Source organism: Alexandromys fortis, unplaced genomic scaffold (assembly GCF_014885135.2).
Source record: "Alexandromys fortis isolate MF-2015 unplaced genomic scaffold, M_Fortis_MF-2015_v1.1 scaffold_210, whole genome shotgun sequence".
Taxonomy (NCBI): Eukaryota; Metazoa; Chordata; class Mammalia; order Rodentia; family Cricetidae; genus Alexandromys; species Alexandromys fortis.
In genome coordinates this window covers 2548459-2574558 of record NW_026068101.1, presented here as the reverse complement: position 1 = coordinate 2574558, position 26100 = coordinate 2548459, and the positions used below count along the sequence as shown (strand labels likewise).

At 36.4% G+C, this 26100-nt stretch overlaps 1 protein-coding gene across 2 annotated transcripts in view; it reads right to left on the bottom strand.

Annotated features, from left to right (window-relative positions):
• Positions 1-346: 346 nt before the first annotated feature.
• Positions 347-26100, bottom strand: part of Ccdc85a (coiled-coil domain containing 85A) — a 187282-nt gene continuing 161528 nt past the window's right edge. Inside the window, exons 4-7 of one of the 2 annotated variants that reach the window (XM_050123852.1) lie at positions 12316-12450; positions 8931-9050; positions 5862-5960; positions 347-2064 (exon numbers count right to left, since the gene is read on the bottom strand). In XM_050123852.1, coding sequence (XP_049979809.1) covers positions 1975-2064; positions 5862-5960; positions 8931-9050; positions 12316-12450 — 444 coding nt within the window. In that variant the 3' untranslated portion in view covers positions 347-1974. The remainder of the gene's footprint in view (positions 2065-5861; positions 5961-8930; positions 9051-12315; positions 12451-26100) is intronic. The other variant, XM_050123853.1, reaches the window with a different exon arrangement.

Below are 26100 nucleotides of genomic sequence, written 5' to 3'. Positions count from 1 at the left end.
TTCCCTTACAAGTATGTTTATAAAGAGTGGGAATTTTAATACAAAATTTCAACTGTCACTAAATAATCATCCCAGACACTGTAATAGACAATGGTGTAAATTACGATGTCTCTAACTATTAGGTCTCTTGTTTGCATATTTAAAAATATGCATTTTTTCTATACTTAATCCTCTGTGGTATTATTATTTCCTCAATCACACAAAGCAGAATGGTATTCATTGACAATTAGAAATCTACTCCATTAAAGAGAAACATTTCAAAAAAGACAAAAGTACTGTGAGATTAAATAATTTATTACTGTTGCTAGGATGAACACATATACTTAATACTCAATTTTATGTGGAACTTTAAAAAAATAGTTTTAATACAGTATCAAAATTTACAGAAGTATTTTGTCAAAAGACCAGTGTCCTTTGTATCTGCTACTGCAGGCTCTGCTGCAAGCACAAACCATGTTTAAATGTCTTCCGATTGTAGGAGGACAACAATCGAGGGATGCCTCTATGAGGGAAGGAATACACAGAGCAAACAATTTTCTCTTAGACATTAAACAAATAACAATTTAAAGGAAGAGTCTTAAATTGTAACCATTATGGTAATTGGAAATATCCTTCTATAGTAAATGAATTTGTATGTATTTTCAGAAAAAATATTTTAGAAAAGTATTTCAGAGGGCAGTTATTAAAATCATAATTATACTTTTTTACCACAACACAATTCTTTCTCATCCCCCTGCCAATAACCATTAATATGGTACACAACAAGATCATCTAAAAATAACAAAGAATTTTGACTGAATCAAATCATAAGTTCAGAAGATACCCAGGAATTGTTGCACCCCTATTTTATAATCTTAAACTATAGTAAAAACAGCATTCTGTCACAGGCCTCTTGCACATTCATACAAGAAACTATCATTGCGTTTAGATAAACACAAAATATCTATCACAGCATTTCCAGTACACACATTCTAATATTATATATGTATACCAAAAATAAGAAACCTAAGCAAAGCTAACACAGCTCAAGCGATCTGAACAGGAGCTTTTAGCCTCAGTAATGGACATGCGTTAATTTCATAAAACATTAGATAGCTGCAGTAAATAGGCAAAGAAAGCTTTTGTTTCATAAGTTCAGTGCAATATTTTAAATTGTACATAAAGTTTATTAAATATACAGCATGTCTAGAAACTAAATTGTAGAAATAGACAATCTCACAACTCGAAACACTTAGAAAAATTACATTTGTTTCCTTGTTAGTTGACATTGGTATGCTGAATATATATGAAGGGTGGTGTGTCCCTAAGACCTGCCTCTATAAACAACCCATCAAAATTAGAATATCTATTCTGACCAGTTGAAAAAAATGATACTCTCTGATAAGCACTCTAAAATTCCTACTACCTTTCTAGCTGGTAAAATAATTTGTGATATTTTAGCACCTCGAAGTTCAAAAACAGAAATCAAATATTATCTTGCATCCAACTAATTATGCATTAGGAAGCAAACTTTCCTCAATCGATATACAAGAGGGAGCTTCCCAACCTAGTCTCGTATGCTGGAAAATACCTCTTCCACACAGTACAAAAGTCCCCCACTATTAGATACAATAAACCACCTCTATCAAAGCCATGGAGGCGCTACTGGACTCATCCAACCATGCAGACTACCCAATGTGTCAATCATAGATGTGGAGAGCTGAAAACATTTCAGTTGTCATGAAGATATTGATATGAAAACAATGGTTTTCTGAAACTACCTTGAGACTGCTGTGAACACTAAAGTGAGGAGTATAGCACGTATTAGCTTTATGAGGGAAGTTGCACTGAAGGGTTTAGAGGGGAGATATGTGCAATGTACAATCACTCCATGTGATGCCGTGAGTCCCATTTTGTAGGAATCGACGTTTTTCTCTTTTTCTTCTTTTCTTTATTTTCTGGTAGTGATGATTTCATGCTTGAAGGAAGTGCTTCTCACATGGGCCCTTTGTACTGGTTTCCTGACAAATGTTGCCTAATTCCAGGACATGAGCCTGCAGCATCTCCAAGTTTCCTCCACACAACCTTAAAAGAAAAAAAAAAAAAAAAAGAAATAAGCATCTTATGTGCTGTCTTACAGAAACAGATGCATGAGTTTCAGGGGGACTGGGAGAGGACCAAAGATAGGTGCAAAGACAAGACAAACTCCACACGAATGGGTTCAAACACAAAGTAAAGCATGGTGATGAGAGTTTCTAGAACACTAGGACTTTTCTAGAGCTAGGATGCTATACCTCACCCACCAGCATCCAGAGCTAATATTATAGAGACTTGACATCTCCCCCTAGCTATCTGGAGTGGTCCTCAACTCTGGCTTAGCAATAATTCCCACCTGCAGAAGTTTTGAGGACGCTGGCAGAGAAGAGCACTGGTATCTGTATTTTTATTTAAAGTTCCCAAAGTGATTTAAATGTGCATATAGAATAAAGAGCCCTTGGTTAAAAGAGCAGACTGGTTCCTCTAGCATATATCTATAACAAAAGAAACAAAATGTTTAATTCATTTAGAAAAGAGAATTTGCATTCTTGAGCCACATTAAGTCCTAATATTCTAATTTTGGTTTCCTGATTTTTGCAAAGTAGGATATGTGGTTGTCATGAATTTCAGGTAACAAGCTACTGGGGAATTCTCTCATTTCCAGAACAGAAAGCAACTAAACATGGTGTTAAGGAAATTCAGAAATGACTGAAAGAAATACAATTCCAACCTGTTAAAACATGGGCCATTTTTAATAGATATTAGAAAATGGGTAATACTAAGAATAACATGAGTATTAAATTATTGAGGTCAGCAAAAATTCCAATAGACAAGTACTAACTGGAATAAGCAGATGCATGTATACACACAGTGTGCATATAATACCATCATAATACCTAGACTATTCACTGTGAGGACTGTGTTACCGTGATGAATTTCACACAGATTTATGGTGCTCTAGAATGAACACAAAACCAGTAGTTCATTAGCAACAGAAAGACTATCTCTTTTTATTTTGCTTTCAATTAGATTCACTAGGGACAATGATTACCATCTACAGTGATACACAGAGACTTCTGCTTTTCTTCATTTCCAAGACAGTGGGATTAAGAGAGTCACCACTGCATAGGAAAACAACATATTACCCTTAAGGGTAATTTTGGATATGGCCTTTAAATACAGGGAATAGAATTTTATAATAATGGACAGCTTCAGCCATACATAGGAAGCCAAGAAAGTCTCAAAAGATGTCATGCATTTACCCTATCTAGCCCATAAATGGAATCAATTCTACCCAGAATGTTTGAATATCTGGTTTGGAATCAAGGGATCTATCTGAAGACCATGGAATAACTGCAGATGTAAGAACACTGGCTGTTGCAACTTAAGAGTGCAACTACTCTTTTAGTTACTGAATTGTGGAACAAATGGGCCACACCCAGGTATTACAATGAGAGAAAGGAAACTCCTACTGAAGGCAGAACTCTGGAATAAAGCAATGACACTAAGGGGGTACTACATTGATGAGAATCAGAACAGGGCTGTACACAGAGTGGGACTGAGTTGACCAAGTACCTCAATTGTCATTGGAAGATTTCAGACAGGCCTAAAATGACAAGGTTACTAAAGATGATGGTTACAGTTCTCAGATGGCAGTATGTTTTTCCTTAGAAGAGAAACAACTAACTGTTCATTAAATAGTGTGATGGTATGTGGATAAGAGTCTTTTGGTAAGCTGATGTCACCCACTTACATCCAGGAGGAATATCAGAAACTGAAAAAAATTCCCATTACCTTGAGTTTTTCAGAGACTTATTAAGTTTATAATATCACACACAATTCTGTGACATTATAAAATTTGTAGATCCTAAAATAGGAAGTCTTTGTAATCTTTGTTACCTACTTTCTAGAAAGATTATTTATGAAACTGCCTTGTAATCTTCTTTCCTTATTACCTACCCTTTAATTATTCTCCAGTACTTACTGTGTGCTTTTGGTGACCATGTGATTTTTTTGTTGTTGCTATTGTTTTGAGACAGGGTTTCTCTGTGTAACAGCTGAGGGCTATACAATTTATAATGGTGCTATTTAAAATTGGTTCTAAGTGAGTGTTTAAGAACCAGAGCTAAGGTTTGGTTTTCATTTTCTTTTTGTAATATAGGGACCAATGACAAACATGGACAATTAGAAAAAGAGACATGAGGGGAACTATAAAGTTAAATAAGATGGGTGAATTGAGTTTATAATCTTGTACAGTTAAAAGATCATGAGAATATAGTGTCCTTTTAAGGCAAACAAAAAGATCAACAAAAAAAAATCATCATCCCAAAACATGTTCAGGAAGTTTTCTTTATGATGAGAGTTAAAAACAGCTGGTCCTCAAAGGAGACCTGGCTAAAACATTGACCTGTAAATTTATAGGACAAATTAAATGTTCAAATGGAAAGATCCTAAACAAAGTTCCCTAGTCACTTTGAGCAAGTAGCTTCATTTTGGGGTCTTGATCCCTTCAAACATATAATGTGAATGTTGGGGCTCTTGGCCAAGGTGATACATCCAAATAACTTGTAACTGATATTAAATAGAGAAATCCAATTAGGGAGCTCCCCACACTTCTAAGAGGCTACCAGAGGATGGTTTGTGTGCTTCTCTCCCAGCACTAAAGTACCTATAAACTGAATTTTACTTCCATTTTGACAGTAAATAAATGAGAAGCAATAAGATCCCTAGGCTTATGACTCAAAGCTGTAAATTTATAGGATAAATGTTCAATGGAAAGATCTTAAGCACAAGTTGAAAAGCTACAGCGGGTGAACAGTAGTATATTTAGGAAATGATATGTAGAACCATGATCATTTAAAACCAAACAACAGAGATGTAGCAAAGAAAGGTGCTTGGAAAAGATTGCAAAATGAAAGCAGCCACAACACAGGCAAAGCAAGAGGTTTGACATTTCTCACCTCAACACATATAAAATGCCCATGGGACTTAAAGATCATTTACTGGATTCCAGAAATATCATGAGGTGGTGAACCAGGCCTGAGAATATATGAACTGAATACATGTAAAGCTAAACGGGATTTCTAAACAAGTTTGCTATTCTCGGATACAAGTCTAAAATATGAGGATAAAAATACAATGCAACAACACAAAGCCAATTAAAATTGGGGCTCAACCATGGCTTGTTATATTTAACAAATGCATTGTTCTATAATAATTAATTTACCTCTTCAAAGTTGCATGACTATATTCTTGATTAAATATTATGTCAACTAACAATTACATTGTCAAGTTTTAACTAATTTCTCTAACTTTGTGGATAGATTTTTATTCATCTATCCCATTGGTGCACCTGTTTTGCCTCACCAGTGTCAAAGTTTGAGTTGGCTACGAAACATGAAGACAATACTTAGTATGATATGAAGGGTGCATATCTCATCTATGAACCAAGTAAATATTAGCTAGAAAAGTAATTGATTTGCGGGGTTGTTCATCGAAAGTTTTTCTTCCTTTTAAAATGTCTTAAATTCAATAGCTAAAAATGTTCATAGGTCATTCTGGAATGCAGAACTGACTGATCATTTCTGATCACACCCAGGGCTTCGCATGTAGTGGGCAAGCACTATATTGCCGAACCCACTGATCTTGGTGGTTTTCAGCATGACTGTATGAATATCCTTGCAATAAAGCAAACTGAAAATAAAAACAAGGGCAATTGTTTTATTTTCATGTAAAAAATGTATAGACATTTGGCTATCAATTTTCAAAGTAGATATTCTTAAAGGAATAATTGAACTGTGATAAGGCTGTAACACAGAATACACAATCAAGCACATCCGACTTACATTGCACATTTCTCTGACTATAGCTTTTTCTGTCTCACTAAGGTCATGGTCATACTCTTTACCCTGTTGACGGTCTATAGTTTCCTGAACATCCAAGACCTGGATTTGTTGAAAAAGAAAAGCAAATTTCACATGGGGAAAATCTATCAGTTTATGATAACACCATCAAGGACCTCAGCTTTGTCAAATCTTAAGTTTTCTCCCATATCAGAATAGGTTCATATAATCTGAAACCTGGAATGCATTCTGTTGATTTATTTCAAGTGGCTGTTCAAAGCAATCTATTATATCACTTATAGTCAATTAAATTCATTAATGTCTAAAATAATTAGGTGCAGTTAATTTAGTCATTAAGATATCTAATAGTGTGAGTCATTTAGGGTATAGTCAATAACTCTTGTTCCAGTGCAACAGTGAATACAATTAATTATATGCCAAATGGTCTAAGTGATGTGTAGACAAAGCCCATAGAAAAGATGGCCACAAAAGAATATGCATATGAAGTATGCAGATGAACACTATGCGTTCAGTGTTCTTGCCTGGTCTAGTGCCAAACAAAGGAGTGTGGGGACAGATCTTAAAGCGAAATGCTTCATGACTTCTTATACTGAAAATATCCAAGCAATGCTGCAATATTTTTTCATTTGAGCAAAGTGTGCTTTAGCTGATTTTTAAACATGTTTGTTGGCTTATGTTTCTACTTCTCTAAAATGTCCGTAAATAGGCCAAATGTATTGCTTTTTAAATGCCAAAATTTTCATGTAGTAACAGCCTGTGGTACAGAAGGGTTCCATTTGTCACTGTTGGAGTAGTTTGCAAGCCAAAGTGTTGATGTGGCATAAAAATTAATCCTTATTCTGCAGCATCCACCTCGGACTAGAACTTACTAAATAGCTTATTCTTATTGTCATCGTGGTCAGGAAGGTCACAACTAAGGGGGTATCCCAATAATTAGTACCATGTCAAGTTCATAAACACTGAGACTAAGTTTAATTTTGTAATAGTCTTATTCAAAATCTCCTTCTCATTATCACCATATTGATACCAACATTTTTTTGAAATTCTTGATACTAGCCTTATAACCATTCTTTATATACTGAGACGAAATCATTTCAGCCTATAAATGTAAAGATCCCCCTGAACATCTGCCTACACATTCAATTTGTAATACACCTCAAAACAGCGTGTACTTCAAATCAGTTCATCTCTACTAAATTAAGCTGCAATTAATAGCAATAATATACTTTAGAGTCAGGGAAACATACTTTTATTAAAATGGACCAGCTTCTCACACAGATTTAAAACATTTCCCAACAAAACAGGCCCAGTGTTCATTAAAGCCTGGTGTTTTTTTTTTTTTCAAATGTATCGAAAGGGAGGAACAGAATCATTTTCTATTATCATATTATTTTGCATACTGATCTTATGAGGTATTTTCCAAGGTATATGTTTGCACATACTTCTCCTGACATGGAAAGTCCCAGTAGTGAGCACTTTGGATATTTCCGATCTTCTAAAGATTTCTGCCTGCTTAGTCTCACCACCCACCCACGAAGAAAACCATGTGTTTCCTGGTAAATGCACCCTATCTCCAGACATTTTACACAGAAAGTAGAGACTCATTTCAAAGAAAATTAAGGGTCCTTTTCTTGTCATTCCTGTCCTTCGAGGCCACACTCAAAGTTGCACTGAGAAGTTAGGAGATTTCAGTGTGTTTCACTATGTGCATTGAATTTAAATGTCACATTTGACATTCAAAAAGGCAGCAGGTTGAGAGTAATAGGGCAAGGTGTTGCTTTGGGAAATTTTGAAGGAAAAAAATCTGAACTGCTATAAAGTTGAAGCTGATCTGTGGATCTTTTCCAGTTCTAAAATGCTTTCAGAGGGCTGGTGCCTAATTCACCCTAAAGCTCAACTAGAGAGGAAAGTACTGATCAGCCACTAAGCCCACATCTGCTAGAGGCAGAGAAGGGCTCTAAAACCTTGCTGTTACTTTTCACCTGTTCCACTCCGTTGTGGGTTGTGTTTTCTCCTAAGGCAGGAGTCTAGTGCACTGACAGTAGCCACCAGCATGGTGCTCTTACTTGCTCTCATCTGCAATCAGTACATGTTTGAAGAACATGAATTCATTTTCTATTAACCAAAGCAAAATATACTGAGAGCTAAATCTCTTGTTGAAGTTAAATCACAAAAATCAAAATGTGTCTTTGAGATTCTCATCAATTTATCTGCATACCAGGCTTTGGCATACTCTCAAAAAGGTCAACGTTAGTCTGATGGTAAGTCGGAATAATTTTAAGTAAGTGAAATAATTTTAAGAAGAGTTAGAAAGCTTATATGACAAAAATTAAAACTTCAAAATATGAGCTTATCTGAAGGACAGTATTTCATACTTAGTAAATATCTCAGTTCTTAAGGTGATTTCTATTGCCTGCATAAAAATCATTTAAATTATTTAATACTAATTTTAATTGTAATACTTAATAATTTTATTTACTAGAAAACATCATTAGTTAATGAAATAAATTATTAATTTTGCCCAAATTTTCATTGTCACCATTGAATCTGAAGTAAAAGTCAAAGCTAGAACCATTTATTTTTTCTAATGTACCTATTAAGGAACAGTAACTGGGATTTAAAGACTTAATTAGACTTAATAGAAGAATAGTCACTGAATAATAACCATGTAATAACTTCAACTGCCTTCCTCACATTGACAGTCTTACTAATGCCACATGTGTGGTGACATCTATGCCGTAAACATTGCACAGAGAAACCCTGTAACAATATTTTCACATGGATATGCATGCACAACAGACTTTAGTTTCAATGCAGATAGAAACGTATTACATTTTTCAAGCAGAATAACAAAAGTAAATATTTAACCTTGCACACTCAAGCCCACTGTCAGTTCACAAATTAAAATCAGACAGATTAAAAAGTTACACCGAAAAAGGGGGTTAAAAATAAAGTATCTATGGTTACAGCAAGACTGAGGACTGCCAGACTACAGCAAACAAACCACGACACAACTGAGGTTCTGGAAAAATGGTAGCACACATCGGTTACCTTAAGAGAATGTACCACAGGTTCAGGCTGCTGAGAAGATGTGGTATGTCCACTGAAGCTAGCTGGAGAGTTGGGGGAACTGTTATTCCCTTCAGCCCCTGATGACAACCTAAAAGAACCCTTAGTAGAAAACCAACAACTTTGTTATTAAAACAAAAGTCGTTTATAACCATAAAGATGCCATTAAATATGCAGTTTCACTATCAAATGAGCAATAGCCATTTTATTATTTTTTTCTATCACCTCCCCCTCAATTTTCTTAGCCTATCTAAGACACGCTCATTCTGTTCATTGCAATACACTTGTACTTGATGCGAAAACAGAAACCATCCCCATAAGCATTTGGATGCCATGTCCAGTTTACCAAAGAGTGCAATACCCAGAAGAAATGGCCATTAAAAAACATTTCAAGACTGATGTTTGAAACTTAAAGACCTGAAGAGCAAGGAATTCATGAGTTACTCCACAGCGAAGTGAAACACATTTACTCAGCAGGTCAAATGTCAGAGTTCATAGGTCTCAGGAAAACACTAACACATAACACTGTTACACTGGAGAAATTGTGTTTCTTGAAAAAAACCTTGTTGAGGGAAAGGCCTATAAATAACAGAACATTTTTTAAAAAGGCTTTGCTTGCTAAACATTTCATCAAGCAGGTATTCATTTATTAGCCTCTGTTAAAATGAAAACCAAAATATATACAAGGTACATATTTGTTAATTAATTATTCTTCAATTCAGTGGGTGAGAAATGATTAATTAAGCCTGTGTGAGCGATAGTCACCTAGGACATCCTCTCAGGGGTCTGCAGGTTTTCTGAATATTGATTGAGGAAAGGCTAATAATGGATCAACAAGGAAAAAGAGAGCAACAATTATCTTCTCTTAGGAAAGTAGCAAGGGGAAATTTCCAAACCTGTATTTTTGTGGCGCATTTCATTCTTAAGGGACCTGAAGAATTTTAATTTCTGCCCATCAAAAAAAAAAAAAAACCCTACAGATTTAGCCACAACTAATAGATTAATCAGTGATGCTAGTTGGTCTTGTTAAAAAAAATCTTCCTAAGTAGTAGGAACCACTGAAGGGGCAATGTAAATTCATAAAGTGAGAGACAACAGTTTTGGGACATTAGATTATAACAACCACAGGAGATTGTCCATGGTGAACATTGTAAGGGAGTGGAGGCCAAGATGCACACAGCAATAGTCATAGTTACAGGCCATATGCATCCAGTGCAATTCACATAAAATTTAACAACCCGTAAAATTTGGAATATTACATCCCTTCTCTTGTTGCTGTCATTACCTTCCATACTATAGCTCAAGGCTCTATATTACTTCCAACAAGTCTATGAAGGATAAGCTACAAAACTATACAATCTAACTGCTCCTGCCTCCCACCCAAACTAACTGCCAAGAAGAGGTTGAGGCCCAATGAGACATTGTTATACTTCTTTAGCTTCTCTCCTTGGTTGCTACAAAGTCTTACATTAAAAGCAGATAAAGAAATAGGTTTATTAAATATAAAAACCCCCAAACCTCATGAAAAATAAATTATTAAGTTTGCCTTTTCTGGGTTTGTAACTTAAATCAGACATAATAACACTGATGTGCATAATAACAAGGCAATTTCCTGAGATTTAATGATAGTTGGAAAACAGACCTCTCTAGCCCCTAAACTGTATACAAATTTTCTCTTTAGATTAAGTGATTCCAAACTGGATGAGTGGCAATGAAACTCTTCTTCCTGAGTGACACTGTCTGCAGTTCTCCCCCGCATCCTAGCAACTCTTTCAGAAAAGCACGTTTAGGGTGTGTGCATTCAGCTCACCTTCCATTTGGAACAGTGCGCTATTCTTCTGCTTGGTGATCCGAGACACAAGACAATAAATATTGCCATGTGTGTGACTATCCTGCCATTTCCTTTCTTAACCCCTTTCTATGCACAGTTTATCTTTAAAGATTCTCTTTCCACATTTAGCCAATAGACAGGTACTTTAGTAATGGCATGCTTGGGTAGGGATCCCCTGTTTTTAAAAACAATTTGACTTAATAAAGATTTGAAAGTCAACATTAATATTGTCTTTAAACCTAATCATCTGGGCCAGCTGGGATTGCTTGAACTTAGAGAGAGTCCTCTACTTATCATAGCTATTAAGAAATAAACATATAAACACTTCTATTAATTTCCTTTTGGTGTTTTTTTTTTTCCTTTTTGAGACAGGGTTTCTCTGTGTAGCTTTGGCTGTCCGGGAACTCCCTCTGTTGAGCAGGCTGACCTCAAACTTGCAGAGATGTGTCTGTCTCTGACTACTGAGTATTGGATTAAAGATATGTACCACCACCACCTGGCTTATTAGTTTTCTTTGAAAATGATTACAATAAGCTCTCACTTGTAGTATTTATTAGGGGGAAAATTTATTATCTTTCAAAACTTTAACTTTAAATTAGCCTTGAGGGCATGTATTAGTAATCATCCAGAAGGATCAAGGTGTGCTCCCTCCCTCTCCCCACTATTCCCCAAATATTATGCATGTGTGTGTGTATTAAATCTCTCTGTTTTGGACGCCCAAAAGTAACCAAATACTTGGTAAAGATAAATACCAAATGTACTAAATGGCTTTTTAGATTGTAACACTAGAATCTAGCATCTCACTCTGTCTGCTTTAACACAGTAGAAGTTCAGCTATCTAAATGCTTCTGAGGAATTTGGAGAATTACGTAGGCTCGTTCAGTATGTTCAGTATGTTCAGATGACTTATATATTTTGGCTAAACTAGTTTTTAATGTCCTACTGAGGAGAATGCAGTACAAGAAATAATACCTAAGAGTCTCTCAGAGCTTGTTTCAATAAGATTAAGGTCTCTTACTTAAACTATACAAGACTGGCTCTGAAAACAAGGAATTTAAAGGTAGAAAGCCTTAAGAAAATAGGACATGTGATTTGATCTTGAGTTGCTTGCGTTCAAACCACATATGAAGAAATGCTGCAAACACATACAATATGCAAACGCCTCCAGTCACCAGTGCATGGGCAAGGAATAATTTTCTAGGCTGCCTGGATGCACCTGGACTTTCATTTCTTTTTCCTGAAGGTATTTTTGTCTTTTTGTGTAGTTGGGCTTGATCAACCTTGACCCCTGGCTCAGAATAAACTAAGACAACTGGAAAGAGGTAAAAGATTATACTCCTGCCTTCCTGGCTCCTCCGCACACAGCCACTTCCCTCCATGTAAATAGTCATCATCTACCCCCTCCCCATACAGCCATCTTTCTCCATGTGTACAAGCATTATCTACCCACTGCCCCAATTATAGAGATTCCACTAGCCACAGAGGCCATCTGGTTATACACAAGCAAATACAGACAACTGGCTCATCTTCACTCACCGGGAGAGAGGGCAGGCATCGTCCTATTCCTCGGCACCCTTGCCACCACTGCAAGACCCGCTGGGCTCTGGGCCCCCAGCCTTTCTCCATATTTGAGCTGTTTCTAGTTGGAGGTTGACTTCTATTCTGGGTGGCCTTATATTTGGAACAATATGGTACAATCACTCAGAAAAATACTCTTTCCCAAGACTCAAGAAAGCAGACAGAATAAGAGGCTTAATGAGATGAAGCACAATGACTACAATGACAAGCTACAGCATGCACCTGGATCTAGGGGAAGTTCAAGGTGACAATCAGAAGTTTATGTTGAAACTAATAGTGATGTCACTTAGGCAATAATAACTGCACCCTCAAGCTATCAAAAGGAGATGATAAAGGTGAAATTAAAGAAAAGTACTTAAAGATATTTAAGTGATGTCATTTCACAGGTTTCACTTATTAGGAACAAAATTATCACAAATCTTCCAGATATATAAACTGTGGAACTTCTGAATTTAACAGAAATTATTAGTAATATAGTTTGAAGCAAAATGAATGCTTAGTAACAAATACAAATTGGAAATTAAACTGATAAGATGTCAAATTCTAAACAAAAACTGCTGCATAGGAAAATTATAAAGTCCTAAGAGGCATTAAAATAACTTTTCAATGCCAAATTTCTATTAGGTAAGCAATGTTTAAATTTCTATACTAATTGGTAGTAGGAATAATACAAATTAACAAACAAAAATTCTCAAAATAAGTTTCCTGAAACTGCAGATTTTCTGCATGACCAACCTGTATAAATATATAAAAAAAATGATCAGAAGCAAATGAACTTATTAGAACATGGTGTCTTTTTCTTCCTAACACTACTATGTCCCAAGGAAGAATAACCAAACATCCCCCCAATAATACCATCCTAGATATGAGGAGGTGAATTCTGAGAGATTGGAACTGGGAATAAAATGTTTTAGTTCTCTATTGTAAGGCTGAGGTCTCATGATCTTTCCCCGTCCACTCTGCCTGTCTGCTATACCAACAATTGGTCTTCCAATACCTGAAAACATACATATGAGTAACATTATACCGACTGATCATGTTATATTTAGGAACATATACATGTATACATATGTGCATGTAACAAAACCCAATGAAAAGAGGCCATGAATTTGAAAACAAGGAGTATATGAGAGAGTTTGAACAGAAAAAGGGTAAGGGGGAAATAATGTAATTATACCCTCAAAAGTAAAAGGAATTTTACAAAATACTTTAGTTTTCATTTCCATTTCCTGAAAGCTAGTGCTTTGGTGTCATTCTCACTGTAACTTTATGGGACAGTAGAGGAAAATACACCATGGGCTTAAGTCAAAGACAGCAGTTGTCTACAGTAGCTGATCTCCCAAACCCTGGACTCAGTCTGTGAAGTCAACACCAGGGACACATGTCAAGTCGCACACACTCTGCTCTTCATATGTAACAGAAAATTCTACATTCACTTCAGCATGCAATACCGACGTGAGAATCGTTCTTTTGTTACTCATCTCATATGTAGACATCTAACTCATTTGATTATCAAAATAATTACATTCATCACTATAAAAACTGGTTGATAGCTTTAATTTTACCTCCCACCCACACTAATCAGTTCTATTTCTGAGAGGATCATTAAATATAAATGCAAATTTTAGAGATACTTTTCCAAGTCATCTGGATTTGGTGATTTCCATAACTTAAGACATCTCTCAGACCTTAAATTTTTTAGTTCCAGCTAAGTAAGTAAATCATGTAGGGCTAAAGTTATTTTTATTCTTCCTTCATGAAGCCAAATCCTGGCGTTTGGGCTTTATAGTAAAACGTTACCTTATCCATGTGATCTACAATAGAATCTCTAACCTGATGATGATATTTTAAGGAACCCTTTCAAGGAAGAAAAAGATGCCTCTGGAGAATCAGAATTCTTGATTTGTTAATTTATGGCAACACTTATTTTAGAATTTAGGTCTCTGGAAAAATACATTCTGGGACAGCTACAGCCTTTTGCCCTTCATTCACACCAACAAGGAATCTCAGCCTTTTGCCAGCATATCCACCATAGAAGTTTCTCAAGACAACTTCACAAAACAGAAGAGGCCTTCAGCATTTCCACCTCTGGAATTATTGCCAGCAACATGGTCATCAACTGCCCCATACAGTAATAATTATCCTCCAGCAGTCGGGTTACCATTAAATTGACATAATTTTTGAAATTTAAAAATGTATTCTTTTCCTCCATAATCCTTAATGTAATTTCTATGTATGGTTTTGCAACGTGAGTCAATAAAAAAGTGAAAAAAGAGGAAAGAAAATGGGTGAGAGTCAAACTAAAAATTATTCTTCTTACATTTCAATGGATGAGGTGACTTGCTTTTATTCTCTCAAACCCTAGGCATTTCTGAAAGGGGTAGAGTACAGAAAATAAGATGCTTTCGAAATTGGGGACAAAGGAGAAGTCAAAATTAAGACCTAAGAGGAAGACAAAAGGGACTGTCCAGGACATACCCCTATAATTCCAGGTTTCTCAGCAAACCAGACGAAATAAAGCTTCTCATTATAAGACTAATCCCCTAATAATGACTTAATCTCAATAAAAAAGGGTTGGAAAACATAAAGTAGCTCCTATTTAAGCTCTAGCTATCCTGGTTTTTATGAGTTGGTCTGATCAAGGGCCTTCTACCTCACTTGCTTAGAAAGGAAGAAACATGGGAACCATCCACAAATCCACAACATGTGGCTGTTGCTGGTGCCCATGCCTACAGTCTAAGGATTTGAGGGGTCAGAGGTTTGGTGTCTTTTTCAAACTCCTCTGTACTTAAGCATGAATTCAACATGCAAGAACCACACCAGGTCATTTAACTTCCAGCCATAACTCTTTCAGGGAATGGTTCTCATTATCTGAACATGCACAAAATTCTCTAAGATAAAATAGACCACCTTTTCCTAGTTTTCTTAGGGGGTTACTTCTGCAAAATAAGGAAACAAAAGCCAATTTTGTAAAACAAACAATTTAACTTCTTATTACAATCATGATTTTCCTCAAATTTGAGTCAATCTACAATTTAATTATTCCTTACAGAAATAATAAAATCATTTAAAAATACCTATTATTCTCTTAGATAAAACACAAATCATTAAAGACAGTTATTCACAATTTGATTTGTAGTCTCTGTAATACAGAAAAAAAATGTCTAAAAAAAGCTTTCACTAAAATCCTTGATTCATTTTTAATTAAGGAAAATGCATTTACAAAATAATGTTTCCTGAGTTTTATACTCTACTATGAAATTCTGCAATGTGAGCTACAAGACTTATTATTGAATACATATATGTATGTGGATATTGGGTATATGCTTTTATAGACACATGGGGAGTAAAATATATAGCAATACATACATCTACACAAATATCTATATCTAAATAAAATAATATTGCAGTGTTTTATATCCACAGGCCTCCCACTTATCAGAAGTAATGCATATAGAATAAAATTAAGAACCATTCTTTCTATCAATATAGAAAACCAACTATGGTTGCCTCAGGATTGATTGACTAATGCACCTTGCTTAGTCTTTTCCATTCTCCATTGGTAAGTTCTCCAGAACTGAAGCTGTACACACAAAGAAGTACAGATTAGATGACAGACTTGGAGGATCATATTGGCAGACTACCCATAAGATTTCCTTACATATGTAGGCTTAGCAATGCTGATATTCCCTGCTTTGTATTCAAGACAATACATAAAAGCAAACCAAAAGAAAACCAAAATTGTTTTTAAGATCTATTAAAAATGTATTTAAATTTTTTGTATACCTCCCTTCAAGTTGTTGATCAAAGAATTTCCAGATATCCCTCAAAACAATACAGACTATTGCCACGATTCTTAGCTGTTCACCAGAACTTGATAGTAAGACACTCTGGTTGAAGATACCACACAATTTAGTGACAGAACATGGAGACACCCGCTATGCTGTCAAGGAAGCCTCCTCACTCCTGGCCAGCTCTCACAGTACCAGAAGCATTCCATAGTCTGCCAGGAGAGAAAAGCCAACAGTCTTCCTAAGATATGAAAACAATCAGCTACAATAATGACCACCCAAGAAAGTTATGCATAGGAGGTCAGCAGTAAAAGAAATGTTATGGATGTAACCACCCATATTCTAATTGGATTTAGGGCCCATTCCACAGGTAAAAAAAGAAATGTCTGGCATTGTAAATCTGGCCAAGAGCCCATTGTTAAGGAGGTAATAGGGTCAAGGGTGAACCTATCACTATTATTTTTCTAAATGAACCTAGGACCCAATTTTTTTCCTATAACTACATATCTCCATGCCCACAGATTAATGCAGCCCCCAGTTTGCACCAGAGCAGCTTCTTTGTTCAGTGGAAGTCGTTAACATAGAAACTCAAAACTCATCAAAGTGCAGAGAGTAAGTGTCTGAGAAATATTTGTTCAGCTATAAATTGAACATCTCTATCCTACCCCTTTTCTCCCAGACTCAGAGAAATTTTGGAAGACTCTAAGATCAAGAAGTTAGGAGGACTAGGATGAAACAATGTCTTCTGGACTCATGAACTCATTGAAGCTATGGCTGCCTGCACAAGAATCTGTAAGATTAAGCCAGTCACCATTCCAGCATGGAGGATGGAGAGGTCAGGAACCTCTACCCCTCGCTAAGGAGCTATTGACATTCATGAATAGTAGAGTAGATGACCAGTTTTCTTTAGGAGTGTGGTACCTGATGGATTGACCACCTTCCACTGACTTGCCCCACAACATTAACTAAATTCAATGGGTTCTTAACAAAAGAACAAAACAAATAAACAAGCAAAAAAGGAATTTGGTAGGGAGTGTAATGAAGCTTCTCAGTTTCAGGAGGTCCTATTTCTTTAATGCTGTTTTCAATGTCTGTACTACTGGTGCTACATTTAGGAAATGATCTTCGGCGCCCATGCATTGAAGGTTACTTACCACTTTCTCTTCTATTAGGTTCAGTGTGGTCAGATTTATATTGAAGTCTTTAATTCATTTGGATTTGAGTTTTGTGCTTGTGGATAGATATGGATCTATTTGCATTTTTCTACATGTTGACATCAAGTTATACCAGCACCATTTGTTGAAAATGCTTTCTTTTTTCCATTATATAATTTTAGCTTCTTTGTCAAAACTCAGATGTTCATAGGTGTGTGGATCAATATCTGATTCGATTTCATTGGTCTACTTGTCTGTTTATATGTCAATTCCAAGCTGTCCTAGATGTAGTGGGGAGGACCTTGGTCCTGCCTCAAAACAATGTGCTTGACTTCCCATAGGAAGTCTTACCCTCTCTAAGGAGTGGATGGGGGGCAAAATTAGAGGAAGGTAAAGGGAATAGGAGGAAAGGAGAGAGTGGGAACTGGGATTGGTATGTAATCATAAGATACCATAATAAGAAAAGAAAAGATAGGCTTTTAAAATAAATAAATAAAAATCTTTTTGAAATAATAAAAAAATTATTAAATATGGTGAGGATAATGAAAAAGAGGAGTGGAAAGCAAATGTGATCAAATTATATTGTATGTATGTATGAATGCATGAGGGTCTCAAAGAATTAATAAAATATCATATTAAACATAAATCTATATTCACACAGATTATTTGTTAATTTTAGGTAACTATCAGGTAATATATTAAACACCATTTAATTATTTCAATAAGTTTTTATTGAAAATATTAGGTTCAAATCATGAACTCTATATGGCATTTAGGAGCTGTATGACTTTAAGGCAGTGATCTCTCTGTGCCTCAATTTCCTCATCTGCAAAATATAGGTAATGATAAAATGGTATGTCTCATCCTATGGGTTTGATAGCCTGCATGAAACAAGTTCTCAGATCGCTGCCTACCCCATATGACTGCTCTGTGTTTACTCTCATTATCAGGAATGTTTTTGGTGTGGTTGTCAACACATTCTATAACATGTCAATTTACTTTCACATTGTTTATATATAGAAATATCTCTTAACCAGGGGCAATTTTCTTTGCCAGGGAGACATCTTTGGGAGAAAGTGTCTATAGGCATTTCACTGTCAAAACTAGGCAGTTTCTATGGTCACTGAGTTGATAGATGTCTAGAATGTTGCTAGACATCTTATAACAGAGTCGCATCCCCATCGGAACAAAGAAGTGTACTGCCCACATTGTTAAAAAAAATCCTGCTTTAGAAAAAAGAAACTATATATGAAAACTACAAAGCTACATTGCTATGACCACCCTGAGACAACCTTTGATGTGTATCTGTAGCCTTATGGGGGAAACCCATCACAGGGTAGGAGTTTGGAGACTGTAAAACCTCAACCCATTTGGAGTTCACTCTCTAACTATGACAAAATGTCATATGTAATATGTTATTTGATATTTTATTAATTCTTTGAGACCTTCCTGCTCCACACTTGTGTCCATATCTCCCACATGTATATATGTATATATTCTCGCTCTACAACCTTAAGCCTAAATAGACACTTCCTGGTCTAAACTGCTTTAATCATGGTATTTTAGCATTGCAACTATAAATAACTAATACAAACTCTATAGCAGTTGATACATGTGAAGAAATATTTAGAGTTTGAAATCATTTTTTTTAAAAAGTAGCTGTATTTCAATCCTCAAGCAATCTATGTAACATTCACAAACAGGGAGTAACTCTAAGAAATGGATTCAAATTAAAAGTGGCCAGTACACCCTAATGTAACAATACTATAAAAAACACACACTAAACAGACAGACAAAAGGCAATGGCCCAAAGAATGGGGTCCCATAAAGAAAGACATAGCAAGCTGAAGCACCTTAAAAGCAGACACATCAAGTAAAATTAGCAGTGTTATGTGGAAATCATCAAACAAAACATAGCTTCCTTGATACACAAAGCAAAGATTCTGTATTATATTTTAAGCACACTCATTAGGAAAGAAGAAAACTCCCAACAAAGAGAAGGAAAGAATCTGACATGTAAATACAGTATACTGTTCCTGACCATAGCATTCTATAACATGCAGAGAGAACTCTGGACAAAGCAGTGATGAATGTCTCCTTAGCACACAACTGAGTCATTCAGTCTGTTCACATGCATGTCCCCTCAGTGCATAGACAACACACGGATGGCTTGTCTCACTGATAACTGCTCCTGACCAATGCACTCCTGCTATGTGTAAAGTTCTGTCAGTCAAAATATTAATACTGGCCAATATAAACTTTTATATGTGAATGCTTCCTTTCATAAAACATGGACTATGAATGCCTAAAATGTGTAAGGGATTGAAGCAACTCGAAAGCACAAGACCAAATAACTCAGTTAGAAAAAGGGGCAGGAACTCGAGTACACATTTTTGTTTGATAAAGTCTCACTCTTTCTTCTGCATCACAGGCTTGCTTGGAACTTGCTAACCAGTCAACTACCTCAGCCTCCAGCATGCTAGGACTACAGGGAAGAGACACTGCAAGCAACCTGATTAGACATTTGTCAAAAAGCAAACAAAGAATGAATGAACCGACAGGCCAATGGGAAAATTGTTACTATTCCTAATGACCATGAACATGCAGTGAAATACAACTGAATCCAGTTAGAAAAACAATTACTGTAAGTGTAACAGGTAACAAGTAATGGGAAGGGAATACAGAGAAAGTAACATTCATCTATTGCTAGTGAGAAATTAAACCATGATAACTATTATGGAAGACAATATGGAGCCTCCTCAAACACCTTAAAGAGAACTACTGTGTAGTCCAGTGGTACATACAAACAACGGGGCTGAAGAAATGTCTGTACTTCAATTTTTCATTACAATATTATTGTAAAGGACCAAGATATATAAACAAACTAACAACAGAGACATTCACAGATATACAAGGGTGCACATACACACATACAAAGACAGAATATTATTCAACCACGAAAAGGATGAAATTCTATCATTTTTGAGAAGGTGGATTGTCTTGATGAAAATATGTTAAGTGAAATATGCCAGGAAAAGCATGACAAAAAGATGGCAGGATCTTATTCATATGTGGAACTACAAAAGTTGGTCATGTAGAAGCTGAGCAAATGGGGTAGCTACCAGAGGTGAATGGGTGGAGAAATGTTAAGGACATGTTGGCCAAAGAATTCGGTATATCAATAGGTAGGAATAAGAGTTCAAGAGACATACTGTATAATATGTTGGTAGTAATTCATATATTTTAAAAATGCTTACAGTGGATATATATCACAAAAATAACTATGTGACAGAATACACATTTATTAGTTAGGTTTACTCATTTCACTTGTGCATGTATTCCCAAACATCTTTGGAGACACAGTGTTTAGTATGCCATGTAAAACCCATTTTTAAATGTTTAATTTGCTATTATTGTATACATGTATGTATCGTGTGTGTATGTATTAGTCATGCAGAACACAGAGGAAAACTTTTCGGAGTCAGTCTCTACTCCACCATGGGTTGCGGGGATAAAACAGGTCATCAGGCTTGCATAAGTATTTTACCTGGTGAACCACCTCATTGGCTCCAAACTTTTATTTAAAAATATTGACTATGTGGCTGGTATTGTTCTTGATAACTTATACCTCACAATGATCTTTTGTTAGCTGAATTTCTCTATGGTGTACTCTCTGCTTTTGTGCACTGATCTAGCTCTTGAAAGAGAGAGTCAAGGTTCCTAGGGGAGGGCAAAGGCTGTCTGAATGTCTCTGAGCCTTGGGTACCACATTCAGAGCATATAGCATGAACTGATAAGGATGATCTGGCTCACACAGGCTTAGCACCAGCTCTGAGCTCATGCAGTTTACTGTACTGCTAAGTACATAGCTACAGTAGCAGCAGATTCATGAAACAGCACCTATAAGGCCTTTTGAAACCTGGTATTCTGTGAAGTCACTAAAGAATTTGTAGCGAATTTTTCAGTATTCACTTTGGAATAAATACTATGTTGGTCAAGCTATAACTGAAGCAGAATAGGGGAAAAGGATGCCTCCTGCTGAAAATTTCCACCTTTGTGTTTGTGTTCTATTGACCCCTTTCTTGTCAGTCTAGGGATGTCATTCTTTTTAATCTAATTTCTAATTCATCTTATCTCTCCCACACTTTCTCTTTTTTTCCCCACAGATCTGAAATGGTATTCAAAAAACAGTCCATACTTAACAATTTTGCTCAATTTAAATGCAGTCTAAAGTCCCATTTTTTTCTTTTTGAACAAATTGTTGTTATTATTTAAGTAAAAATAAGGTAATTCAAAGTTTTTTCATGCTAAATTTACCAATTTTAATACAGTGATGCTCAAATATAGTAACTAAGGATGATTGGCTTGGTAGAACAAAACTAAAGACTTCATCTATGGAGCACCAAATCAAAATGCTGATCCCCATAAGAAGGTGAATGTGTGTGTGTAAATTAGAAGCCTAAAAGCCAGCTGAAAAAATATTTTCACTTTCAGTAAGTGTAGAACACACAACACACTACTTCTCTGATAACACTAGCTTAGAGAGTCAGGAAAGAAAGTGTACTCTCCTTTATCAGGTGGAGTACAGTTCTCAGTTTCTCAGCAGAAAGGTAGACAGAGCTCCAGTTTACAGTACAGGATGCCCCAGACTGGTGACATGCCCAGGTAAATGTAAACAATGCAGAAACATGAGTGTCGCATCGGATGTGAGTTCCCCTAGATGCCAACACTGAAGCCTGCATGACACACAGACACACGGTCAGATTAACCTTTCAGGTCATGTGATGAAGTTAAATGTGTTTTAGACAGAGCTGCAGTCTGTAATGGGACTTTTACAGACACATCACTAGTAATATGAGAATAATTTCATGGGACAAATCTAGCTGAATGAAGTTTTAGTAAGGTGATTAACAAAAAAGCCCAACTAAAGAATGATTGCTTGCTGCCTACCCTGGATAATAGCCCAAGAATGAAAAAGATTGGTGATAATGATTTAAAGGGCAGGAACATGGAGCCTTGATGTGGATTTGGCTGTAACAAGGTTGGAAAGAATCTCTAATGGCTCTCTGCTTTCTGGCAGAGTACCAACTAAGTGGTCATGTCCTTAACAGGATGTGAAATACCAAAGGAAGCAACAATATCTAACTCCTTTTTCAGGTTTTTAAATCCTAGATCAAAGAGGTGATTAACAATACAAATCCCAGAAAGTTTTCCTCACTGATACCCTCCAAAAAAAAAAAAAAAGTTATTTCCTGGTGTGCCAGATTAAAAACGAAAAAAACAGTAGGTAAGAAATGTGAACCACTGCATTCACATACCTGCTGCTTCTGGGTCACGAGTTTGTGCTTAATTTTAATTTAGACTTTTATCAACCATACAACTTCTAGTGAGTTCTGAATTTCTTTTTTGAGGGATGATGCATATGACTTGCCTTCTGATTGCTTGATGTCAAATAGAAAAAGCTTCTGATATTGCTTCATAGAGGGATATGTCTGAGTGTCACTAGGTTTGGGGCTATGCAGTAAGTTGGAAATTGGTACCACACATCAAAAGGCAAAGAACTGAACTGATGATATGGAAAGGCTAGCAGAAGAAGTAACGCTTATTAGCATTGCATTTGGTTGCAGAGCACAACCCATTAATAACTGTGTTAAAGTGCTCAGCAGGCCATTAAACCTAGTAGAACACACATGCAGCGTGAGAGCCCCTGTGATTAAAAGCTATTTATGATAAATACTTGTTGACTTGAATGCCTTTCTGGCTTTTCTATGAAAGAAAAAGAAAGAAAGACCTTAAGTTTCTTCATTGGTTTTCTGATACATAATGCTCCTCCACGAAATGGGAAGGCCACCATAAAGTCAGGGGATCAACAGAAGGCAGTATAGTTGCTTGGCAGGCTGTCCTTCTGCTGGGCTTATCTACTGAAGTTCTTAAAACATCAATATTCATTTTATGCTGAAAGGTTTATTAACACACACACACACAAACAACAACAACAAAAACCAAGAGCAGCCAAAATGACTTAGACAGTGTGGTTTCTGTCTCTTTAATTACCAAGTGTGTCAGCTGTGAAAGGGGTTGTGGAAGAAGCTTGAGCTCACAATCACACACACTGAGAAGAACCCTGAACTCACAATCACTCACACTGAAGCCTGAGCCCACATGCACACTGAAAAGAATCTTGAACTCACAATCACTCATACTGAAGCTGCGCTCACACTCATATGCTGAGAAGAACTCTGAACTCACACTTACTCACAGTGAGGAGCCTGAATTCACACCTATACACAGGGATGACTAGGAAGAAATCTGAGACATTGAATATATTTACCTGTGTGTTCTGCTTCCTAACCAAAAAAAAAAAAAAAAACAAAAACAAAAAAAAAACACAGTTTATACTGGAAAAGATCTTTTAACTTACACTACTATACTCCTTTACTACACCCAAAAGAACTTCCAGAGGCACCAGAGGGTTTAAATACAACTTTCCAGGGGAAAGCTATGAAGTAAGACCCCTGTACTCAAGGATTCTGGGAGACTAAAAAGCTAGGTTTGTTTCTCTGTTGATCTTCACTACCTGGTTCTCTCACCTCCCCCCTCCCCCTTTAAATTGTAGGCTGTTACTGGGCTCACCCTCCAGGACTTTCTCACACCACTGACAAGTTCTCATTCAGGCCCATGACTTTACAATGGGTATTCACAAGCACATGTATCATAGTGTTTTTATCTCACTCAAACTTCACAGAGCTGCAGATGCCCATGTCTGTTTCTGTATCCGGCATCTCCCTGTTGAGAGCTAACAGCTCCAACAGGACTTGGTTTCTCTTGAGACATGTCCATCAGGACTTGATTCCTCCTGACATCCCTTACCTGTCCACCAGTTCTAAGAATAACCTACCTGCTAAACTGCAAAATGCTTGAGGTTAAAGACCCTAGCTTTCTTATTCAAGATTAAATACCTATTGCCTAAAAGAGTGTGCTATATAAGATGCTCAAAACATTCAAGAGGTAAAGGATGGAATGGACAGCCCTTCCTGACATATAAACATTCCACCTCCTGATTGTTAAGGGTTGTTTGGGTATACTCACAACAGTAAATGGAACCCACTAATTTCCTACCATTTAATGACACTCGCTGAACTAATCCAATGCTCACATTTCCCATTCCAAACAGTAAGGTATACATGAGATTTTATGGGTAAAAGACAGCATTAACAATTGGAATAAAATCACTTCTTATCTCTCAATATAAATCTTAATCATAGGTAAAGACACAAACTGAGGCTCTCTAGTTTAGAAATAAGCTGGGTTTTTTTTTTTTCTCCTGATGTTTCTGTAAGACTTGAAAGGATTCGAATGTCCAAATTCCTGAGGCTATAACCTAAATAAGGACAACCTTTAACACATAAACCAAGTTGCTGGAGACATTGATTTTAAAATGTCTGGAAAGGGCTAAAGTGGAGGTTTAAGGATGTCAACATTCAGGTTCTTTTTTGAATCTGAAGCTTTAGAGTAGCATTCCCCTAGAAGACAGGTTAAGCTGCAGAAGTGGGTTTTCTAGGGTTACTCAAAGCTGTCTTCTCTAAAAGGACAGAGTACTGTTCTAATTCAAGGTAGCATGATCAGAGACCGCCTGACTCTCAGCAAGCCACTTGTGCTCGACAGGAAAATGGCAAGCCCTATCAATTAGCTCCATGCGGCATCTGTGAAGGGTGGCTAATAAATGTGATTGTGGAGCACTGTGAAAATACAAAGTGCCATGAAGAGGCCTTGTAATTGCCAGGTTGTCACTGGGTCACCAGCTGAGCTCTGTGAACACAGTTATCTCATGTTTCTTCTTGAGCTTTATTTTGTTTTAATTGATGAGTGGTAATTGTATGTGTCACAGGCTACAACGTGAACGCCACACTGTGTAATCTTTTAAAGCCGCTTCCATCCCCAGCTCTTCTGATGTCAATCCATCTTAATGATGAGTGGGTGAGGGCTCTCGTCACATTCCACTGCCAACAAAATGTGCTGCAGATGGTAATTTTTTTGTTCTCCCTAAAGTGTCCTGCACACTCTTGATGAATAGATACTGTATAAACAGCCAACCTGGCTTTGATCAGCACACATGATTAAAGATAATGGGAAAAGAGGATATCAATAGAAAGGACTTGAAAAATACAGAATTCACTTAATTTCTACCAAAGTCTGCAAGCATCTCATTCTTCTATAAAGCTCTCTCACCTAAGGAAAAATGAGAGATTGATTTCAGATCTCCCCTCCTTAGGCAGAAATAGCTTTTCTCATTCATTGGTAAATGCAAAACTAAAATTTCACTTGTCTTTGTAGGACTGTATAGAAACTCATTTATTTTTTCTTTTCAAAGCTGCCACACATTTGATATCTATTTTAAAGATAAGCCGCCCTGCCATGTTATTTCCTTAGGATCCTCTCAAAAGTATGCAAGAATAGCCAGGGCACAAAAATTAATATAACCAATCACTCACTAAAATGCTGCTATAATTGCTATAGATAAGAGTTTGGAAATTTTCTTACTCAACTGGAGCACAACCATACGATGGCAGTTTGCTTTTTCAAGCCAAATGCAAGCATCTCAGTCTCTGAAATGGTTTCCTCCCAAAGACGACCTATCAGAGACAATGCTTTGCTGGTGTTCAACAACTCCCCCGTGTAATCACAGCACAGCTCAAATCCCAAAACTGGTAACTTAGAGTAGATTTTTGGACAACAAGACAAATAATTTGAACTAAATAAAAATCACTAACTGAAAATTATATGCATAATGAAGTATG